General features: G+C 38.1%; 1 protein-coding gene across 1 annotated transcript; it reads right to left on the bottom strand.

Moving 5' to 3' along the window:
* Positions 1-1,341: 1,341 nt before the first annotated feature.
* Positions 1,342-2,375, bottom strand: LOC131023539 (uncharacterized). The gene is made up of 3 exons (XM_057953085.1): positions 2,072-2,375; positions 1,816-1,923; positions 1,342-1,737 (listed from the first exon to the last, which is right to left on the bottom strand). The coding sequence occupies exons 1-3, from the start codon at positions 2,153-2,155 to the stop codon at positions 1,342-1,344; spliced, it is 588 nt and encodes a 195-aa protein (XP_057809068.1). The 5' UTR covers positions 2,156-2,375.
* Between the last annotated feature and the right edge of the window lie 7,665 nt (positions 2,376-10,040).

The following is a 10,040-nucleotide window of genomic DNA, read 5'->3' as shown; positions in this document are numbered from 1 at the left end:
GCACGTATGGGATATTCGGCCGATTTGAGTTAACATATTGGAGTTCACATAATTTAAGTCAATTCGTCTTGATTATAATTGCTCGACAATTAATTCAATCCACACAGAAGATGAACCAATGAATTAATATAGTTACACTACCTAGTAATGAAAAAAAAAGCATATTTCCTCATTTTTAAACTAAAGCTAAGAAATTATAAATTTTTATAATGAAATAATAAATTGTAACTAACAATTATTTACTAGGATAAAAAGAATATAAACGTCTGCGAACGTCAATGATTTTATTTTATTTTTGTATATGAGGGAAAATTAATGTTTTACTCCAGTGGGAGGGGTTACGGTTGTACTCCAAAAATATTTTTTTTTTTGCTAATAACATAAATTTCTTAAAATTTTATTTATAATTATACTTCATTTTCTTTGGCGGAGCAATGCCGGAGAATTAGCGGCGGCAACCACCGCCGCTAATTACCGAGGGCATTATTGCCGTCGGTAATGCGCCACCGGAGTCCGGCGGAGCCTGCCAGAAAACTAGCGACGGCGATTGCCGCCGCTAATTGGCGGCGGCACAACGCTGTCGGTAATAAGCCACCGCCGTCCGGTGGCCCTTCGCCGGAGGGGGGCCGGGTTTTTACCGAGGGCAAAGCGCGTCGGTAATTACCGACGGCGTTTTGCCCTCGGTATTTTTTTTAGTTTTATTTTTTTATTTTATTTATTTATTTATTTATTTTATTGTATATCCACAATTTATTTCCGTATTTATACGGTATTGCATACTTTAGACGAACTTCCCAGTCGGTGACCCGACTTCCCAGTGGGTCACCCATCTTGCTTGTGCTCTGTGTCAAGCACGCTTAACTTTGAAATTCTTTTCGAGTGGTCACCAGTACAGAACACTCGTATTATTGATATATCTACATCTATTAATTCATTTAAATGCTATATACTCACTCATATATTTATAATCTTTGAATATGTGGAGATAATACCTGAAATATGTTGTTAATTAGTGATCGAGTTCGTTTCGGTCCTTATTTTTATCGTCGGTAAAATATTTAATTAATATTTAATTATTAATTAAATATTAAAAAAAAATTAACATTAATACACCAAAAGTGTTTTAATTTGGTTATTATAATGTGATTTGAATTTATTTGTTTATGTTAAATGCAATCATCATCATCATTGCCATAAATATATAAAACATATATAGTTTTAATAATTAAAGCACTTGAAATATATAGTTCAATAAAACATAAATTTGAAAAGAAAGTGTAAATATAATTTTGTTTGAAAACATAAATATAAGTCTAGCATGGTAATAAAAGACGGAAAGTCCTAAGCATCATCATCATCATCATCATCATCATCATCATCGGCATCATGGGGTGGAGGTAGCTGAGCATTATACATCCTCATAAACGCCTCCAATTGAGCCATGCGGTCCTGCATCTCTTGGCGTGCTGCTTGCTCTGCCGCCATGCGCTCCTCCATCTGTTGGCGTTGTGCTTGCTCTGCCGCCAATCGCTCCTCCAGCGTGGAGATCCGTGTCTCATAAAGCTGCTGAGACATCGCAGAAGTGCCCGTGCTGCGGATAGACCCCCTACTAGCCTGACTCTGCCCGGCACTCCCGACGCCGTAGATCCGTGACCTATCCGGATGCACCACCTCCAAATACACCTCGTCTAGTCGGTTCTGTCGTCCTGTGGCAGCGGCCACTTGATGAACCTCGGCCTAATTCATACATAACAATGCATAATTGTTAGAAAATAAATACATTCACTAGATATTTGAATAAACTTAAACATTTACGTCAATTCTTGCATCTCTCGGAGACGTATAACTTCCGTCGGGGTACATGTGGAGGCGGAGGAAGGTGGCATAGTTCGGTGAATCCTGGGGAAAATCAGGCTCCAAACTCTGTAGATGCATTTATATAAGATAAATAAGTTATATTAGTCAAGATATTATATATATTTATATATATATATATACTTATGTAAGATAAATAATTTTTATATATATATATATATATATTTATGAACTTAATTATTTGTTAATTACATACCATATACTGCTGCAGGATACGAGTCGACTGAGACCCGCCCACGTGCCTACTGATCCCTGTACCCTCCCCATCGGGCTCGGACATCCGGTTGACACGTGCTCGTGTAGAAACAGCCTCAACCTCGGGACGCTGCCAGTAATCCTAGAGTCCAGTCCAAAAATCGGGAGTCATCCAGACGGGTCTAGACATCTCTCTCCCTTGGCGGGTACACTGCTTGAGCTCTTTCTTGTAGTCGCTCATCATGTCGGAGTACCTTTTGCGGGCGTTTTTCTCTCACATTTTCCTCACGTCACGCTCATCCTCGGGCTGCCACTGAAACTCTTTCTGTTGAAAGAAAGAGAATTAATTTAATATCAAACATTTTAACAATTTAATATGATATATTTATATGTACTATAAATTTAATTGTACCTGTAATTCACCAAAAAATGTATCCTTCATCGCCGGGGGCGTCAACTTCCATGTGTACCCGCCTGGGTTTTCAAGCATATTAAATGACTGCGTGCAAGCTTTGGACAGGCCAGTGGGCTCCAACAACTCACTGTGTACAAGTAATTTTATCACTTAATCATGGTGTACGAGAAACAGTAATTTAAACTAAAATACTTACCCAGTCGTAGGATGCCTCTGAAATACCGTCCTCCCATCAGGTGCCTTAACCTCTCTCTCTCTCTGATAGCGGCAGCTGTAGGGCCCCTAGGCCCTCTAGCCTGTGAACTACTAGAAGCCTGGGGAGTCTCGGGAGTCCCAGAAATATGCGTCCCGGACCCATCAGATGTATCTGCAGTAGCTTCTGGCGCATTATCGCCAGATCGCCTCCTAAATCCCAAGAAACCTCGTTGGGTAGACATGATACCTGTTGCATACAATTACATTAACAAATATATAGTCAAACATAACATTAACAATAACTAACAAACATAACAAATTTGCAATCAAATTCAACCAAAATGTGCATTTACATTTATTCATAATCATCACTACTATCTGGTGGACCAACATTGCATGTCTTATTCCTCAAGAATGAAGTTTTGTTTCTCCTAAACACATGGTTAGGAGGTAAGAACTTCCGATGATTATCAAACCACGATTGTTTTCCACTCATCGGCAAAGTGAATGCTTCTGTATTCTCCATGCAATGTGGACATGCCAATTTCCCAGCTGCACCCTACCCAGACAACATAGCGTACGCTGGAAAATCACTAATAGTCCATATCAGAGCTGCTCACATCTGGAAATTTTGCTTCAACGATATGTCGTAAGTGTTCACACCAACCTCCAGCAGAGATTTTAACTTTTGTATCAGTGGCTGTAAGAAAACGTCCAACTTCATCTTTGGGTTTGATGGGCCAGGCACGAGGACTGTGAGGAACATGAATTGTTCTTTCATGCACAACCACGGAGGCAAGTTATACGGCGTGACAATAACTGGCCAAGAAGAATATTGACGCCCTGATTGTGCAAATGGGGCAAAACCATCTGTAGAGAGGCCCAATCTCACATTTCTGATCTCCTCGGCGAATCCAGGAAAGACTGAATTCAAATGTTTCCATGCCAGAGAGTTGGCCGGGTGGCGCATTATCCCATCGTCTGTGGAGGTCGCATGCCACCGCATATGTTCAGCAGTTGCAGGAGATGCAAATAATCTCTGCAATCGGGGCGTCAAGGGAAAATAGTGCATCTGTTTGGCGGGCACTTGTTTCTTTCGGCGACTCCCAGATGCACGCAAGCTGTCCTTATATCGTGATTGGTCACAGAACATACAACTATGTAGCTCACTAGTTTCCCCCCAATACAACATGCAGTTATTAACACAGCAATCGATCTTCTCTACTGCAAACCCAAACCACGTAGATTTCTTTTCGTACTATAGAAGTCTTCTGGACAATTGTTACCCTCTGGTAAAGCAGCTTTCATCATCGAAGACATCTGATTGTAAGTCATCTCTGACATGTGGCTTTCAGTCTTTATGCTCATGAATTGAGTCATCCAGCTTAATTGTGTGTACGTGTCACATCCTGCGTACAATGGAGTATCCGCTGCATCCAACATGTTATAAATCTGTTGAGCGTCATTATTGGGCGGCTGCTCCAGATTTGGAGGATCTTGATAATTACTAGGTCCAGCATGGTCGTGCACCATCCTTTCGTAGTTATTGTATAATCCATCATCCTCATTCATTATAGCATGTTCTCTCGGCATATACAGCGGTGCTTCCCCGTGAGAAACCCAAACTTTGTAATTCAGGACAAATCCACGCCTACTAACATGTTCTCTGACCGTAGGTACATCTAAATACGCTTGATTCTTGCACTTCTTACACGGGCACCTAATGTTACCTTGTCCATCTGTGTACGCCGTTTGATTTCTCGCCCACTCAAGGAAAAACTCAAGCCCCGTTTCAAATGCAGTACGATCATTGTATCTCGCGTACATCCACATACGATTATCACTCATTCTTGCAAATTCTAATTGAAAAAAACAAATAAAATATAATAAATTACTTGAAATCTAACAAAATTTCGACAGCATAACCCCACTATCCTAACTACCAAGTGCTCGACTCTACCAGCAACTATAGTGACCATAGTGGTCCTAATTTACTAAGCCTATACTAGGTCTACCCGGCCACCCAATGTCGAAGCAATAATACAATACAAATAAAAGCAATAAAAATCAGGGTAATTAAATTAAAAACAATCATTTGTTGGGAGAAGATCCTTAAGAAATAATCAATTTCTATCCCAAAGGGAGAAGATCCTTAAGAAATTGATTAAATCTATCCCACAATATATATAATAACAAAACATTTCATAAACACATAGCACCTAACATTTAATTTAACAAAATTATGCAACATATATAAATTATTCTAACAAACAACTTAAACTAATTGATTAAAATTAATATAATTTAAAATTAATCATGCTTCATAATTTAAAATTAAACTAACAACATATACTAATTGATTAATATAATTTAAAATTAATCATGCTTCAATTAATATAATTTAAAATTATTCATGCTTCATATAATTTATTTATAAACAAAGCCAATTATAAATTAATTGTTAACTATATATAACAAATAAATCTATTTAATTAACATATAAATACATAAGTAAATTCATAAATAATTAAATAAGAGAAGCGTACGGTGGTGGTTTCCGGCGGGTGTCGTGAAGAAAGCGGCGAAACGAAATCGTCGAACTAAAATAAAGAATATAAGTCAAAATTAAAAAATTATATATATATATATATATATATATATAATTAAAATGAGATCTAGAGAGAGAGAGAGAGAGAAAGAGAGTTACCTGGGCGGCTGGGCACGGCGGCGGTCGGCGGCGGGGGTCGGCTGGTGGAAGCAGCAGGCAGCAGCAGGGGCGAAGCGGCGGGGGGTGGGGGGGAGTTTCTGTTCTGCGCAAAAGTGAAAAAAGAAGGATACGCGTACCCTATAATTAGACATTACCGACGGCAATTGCCGCCGCTAATTAGCGGCGGCATCATCGCCGTCGGTAATAGTGTTAAATTAATGTTTTATTGTAAATTCAAAACTTACCGGTGGCGTCGCCGTCGCTAATTACCGACGGCGAGTTTGCCGTCGGTAAGTGGCCGGTAATTTCGAAAGTTCGGGTCGCCTGGAATGCCGCCGCCGTGCCGCCGTTAAGTACCGACGGCAAAATCGCCGCCGGTAATTTTCGCCGGTAAATACGCATTTTTTTGTAGTGTACGCAAAGCGTGGAAAGAGAGTTTTGTTTTTTTTGTTTTTGTTTTTCTAAATATTCTATTTCTTTATGCATTACATATCCTCTACTCCTATTCAGATTTTGATGTTGTCGGCATTGTTCGTCGTTGAACGGGTTCATCCATATTTTATGTTTGTGCAATTATGTGTCGTATCCTTAAATATAAAATCCTGATTCTACTGACTAGGCCTTGGCTTGATTCTTGATTTTGTCACTCTTATTTCGTTTCTTTCCAAACCGTAATAATTGAAATGTATAGCATGATACATTATTGCGCTCAATTTTATTGACGATGGTGTTGATAAATTCCGGCAGGAGGAGGCAGTTGAGTTAGGGGAGTGGAAAGTGGATTTTTTAAGGATGATTCTAAATACAATGATGGTTCGTAAAAATATATTACACCAAATAAAAAATACAATTAATCTATGGGTTAATAGCCGAAAAATACACGAACTTTCACCGAATTTGCATATTGCACATAACCTTCAAAAATAGCCCCAGAATACACCACCTTTGAATTTAATCGCAAATTGCACCCGCGTTGACTAACACCTTCATCGGCGGTGATGTGGCGATCGGAATTTGTTGACGTGGATGATTTTCCGATGTAGTAAAACGACGTCGTTTTGTCAAGCTCATTTAAATAAATAAAAAATGGAACGCCGCCGTCTGTCTTAGCCATCCTCTGTTTTCCACCGTCTCCAGCCAGCGCGCGGTCCGTCGACCACCGCGCACCGCCTCTCCGCCCACCTTTCTCCTCACTCCAGCGCCACCTTCTGCCCCATCCCGACGCACCCTGCTGCCACCACCGCTCAGGCCAGCGCCCCAGATCTGCCGCCTTTTCCAGACGCCGAGCACCACCTCCACCTCATCGCACAGCGCGACCTTGTCTCCAACCGATGCGTTCCACCACCACCGTTCATGAACGTCGCCGACCACTGAGCCCTACACCTTCAATTCACCGTCAACTCTGCAAAATCCCCAAATCCAGAACCAAAATGATTCTCGATCAACGAAGGAGGAGGAGGGTTCTAAGGCTTAGGCGGCGGCTGGGTCGGAGAGAAGGGGGAGGTCGATGAAGGAGGAGGGTTTGCAGAGTGCGAGGCGGCGAAAAGTCGCGGGGAAAGAGGGAGGGCGGCGGGGCGGCGGAAATCACGGGGAAGAGGGAGGGCAGCGGGCGGTGGAAATGGGCCAACTCCGATCAAATCAAACCCTTCCCCAAATCCTTCAATAGATCAAATCGAAGGCCAAATCCGATCATCGCGAAGCATGCCGCCTTATGAGAAGGACAAGTGCGGTGGTTTCTGTCTTTCCTTCTGTTCGGGTGGCGTGTGAGCTGGTGGCCGGTGGAGATTTTTGTGGCGGTGGAGATTCTTCGCAAATCTGCGAACTAAATTGGGGTCTATGATTCTCTTTCGGAAAACGGTGGTGGTGGAGATTTTTGTGATGGTGGTGGTGGTGGTGGAGATGACGGAAAACAGTGGTGGTGGAGAGGGAAAACGATGGTGGTGGAGAGGGAAAATGGTGGTGGCCGGACTCAGACCGCATCGACGAAGGCGGTGGACCGATGGTTCATCGTTCTTCATCATTCTTTCATTTTTTTTAAATTTCTTTTTCAATAAAAATGACACGTGTAATGCCAGATCAATAAAAATGCCACGCGTATTGCCACCTACAATAAAAATGCTACGTGGACTACACGTCATTGCCGGTCAACTTTAATTATGGCCGGAGTTCTCCCCGTGTGCAATTTACAACAAAATTAAAAGGTGGTGTATTTTGGGGCTATTTTTGAAGCTCATGTTCAATATGCAAATTCGGTGAAAGTTCGTGTATTTTTCGGCTATTAACCCTTAATCTATTCATATATAATATATTAATATGTGTGTACATAATACTCCCAAGATTTGAACTAAATTCGTTCCGCTTTTTGTGATCCAATTCGGTTATTAATTATCAATTTTTATGACTAATTTACCCTTCTATAGATTGACGGTTGAATTGAAATTGAGTTTGGAGGTTTTTATTTCCTTTTTAATAAATAACTAGATTTGCTATTCGTGCGATGCACGAAAAATATTTTATGTTTTTAAAATTTTAAATTATATTTATATAAAATTATATGAAGAGTGTGTGTAAGGAACTTAAAATTATATGAATAGTATAAATGTGTAATCGTGTAAAAAATCTAAAATTATAAAATTTTTAAATGTTGATAGAAAATATATATATATATACCAATCAACTTATTAAATCTATTAAAAATTTACGAATCTTTAATTTTATAATTTTTGGCTTATTATAAAATACATGGAAATATGTAAAATGAAGGCTTCGCACATACTAACTTATAGTCACCTATAAAAAAATTAACGGTTTGTGGCCACTAGCTGTAAACGAGCCGAGCCGAGCCGAATACTAGCAGGCTCGAGCTCGGCTCGTTTAAATATTCGGGTGTTCGAGCTCGGCTCGAGTTCGATTCGAGCTTTTATCTTGATGATCGAGCTTGGCTCGTCATCCACTTACTAAGCTCGGGCTCGATTCGAGTTCGGCTCGGGTGATGCTCGATAATATCGAATTTGAGCTTGAGCTCGAGCTCGGCTCGTTAGATGTTCGTATATATGGTGTTCAAGCTCGAATTTGTTATAAATTTAAGAAAATCTTCTTAATTAATATGTTACACGAGTTCTAGTTCGAGTTCGAGTTCGACTCGACTCGTTTAAGGCTCGACTGAAGGTTCGTGAACAGGCTCGCGAACATGTTCGCGAACAATCGAATTCGAACATGTTCGCGAGCTCAACGAGCCGAGCACTGTCAGGCTCGAGCTCGGCTCGATAAAATTTCGAGCTCAAAATTGGGCTCGAGCTCGACTCGTTTATTATCGAATCGAGCTCCAAACAAGCTTTTTTCGAGCCGAATCTCGAATAGCTTGCGAGTAGCTTTGTTCATTTACAGCCCTAGCTACTAATGAACGGTTATTTGTTTACATAATTAATAATTAATGAATGATATTAATAATAAATTGTATTAATGTAGTTTTTTGAATTTTACATAAATTATAACTATAATTTCTTCATAATTTACAAAATTGCCATCTAAATCAATTTGAAATCAATTTCAAATTGAAAACTAGATTGTTTTGATTCTCATTCGTGCCAAACTTATTTTCATTTTTTCTTAACTAAAAAGCAAATATTCTTTCGAACTAAATCAATTTCTGATAAACTAAATACAAACTATGTTTAAACATAGCTAAATAATTTTCTCAATCATCCAAAACTCACACACTTTCATAAAAAATATATATATTTCACATCTCAGCATAACTCCTTGATTTTATTTCTTTTTTTCTTTTCCTTCAAAAAGAAATCATTATTCTTAAAAATAAATGTGTCTATCCATTTTGAAGCAATCAAAACACAGACTTTTTTAGCACAATTTTATAATTTTCTCAATCATCTGATACCAAATCCTCTTATAAATCCATTATTAAATTGCAGGGTGTGTTTCTTTAAATTATCATTTCGCCCTCGTGCAATGCACGATAAATATTTTTATATATTTCTATTTACAATAGATACTAACTTAATTGTTATATAAAAAAATTAAAAATACAATAAAAATATAATTTTATTATAACATATAAATAAAATATTATAATCACTTAATTTAAGTACATTTATGAACATTTAGTATAATTAGTTTTTTTTTCAACTATTTGTACGTGCAATTAAAATATTTAAACATGTATATATATTAGAATAGATATACAAATCAAGCCATTAAACTCAAGATAAAACACAATTATATGTATATTTGAGCTGAATATAGAAAGAGATAAAAAATAAAGAAGAATTCACAATAATAAATATTATGAAAAATAAAAAAGTATTAAAAAAATAAGCTGAAAGAAAAATTAAAGAAAAAATAAAGCTAAAAATAAAAAATAATTGAAAAATTAACTTAATAAAGAAAAGAGGAGAGTGGGGAGATTTTCTTTAAGGTTTTATAATAAACAAATATAGTCTTCGCATTTTAAATTTAATGTGTACACAAAATATATTTCCTCCGTCCACGAAATAAAGTCTCATTTCATGCTAGGTAAAATGGGATAAAGGTATTGTGAGTGGGATAAAATGGTAGTGATAATAACGTTTGATTAGTAACAAGGCATTGTCACTCTATTAAATAGACATAGTTTTCTTAAACTTAAAAATTTTA

This window comes from Salvia miltiorrhiza, chromosome 4 (assembly GCF_028751815.1).
Source record: "Salvia miltiorrhiza cultivar Shanhuang (shh) chromosome 4, IMPLAD_Smil_shh, whole genome shotgun sequence".
NCBI lineage: Eukaryota > Viridiplantae > Streptophyta > Magnoliopsida > Lamiales > Lamiaceae > Salvia > Salvia miltiorrhiza.
The sequence above is the reverse complement of the archived record's forward strand: the minus strand, read 5'-3'. Positions and strand labels throughout refer to the sequence as shown.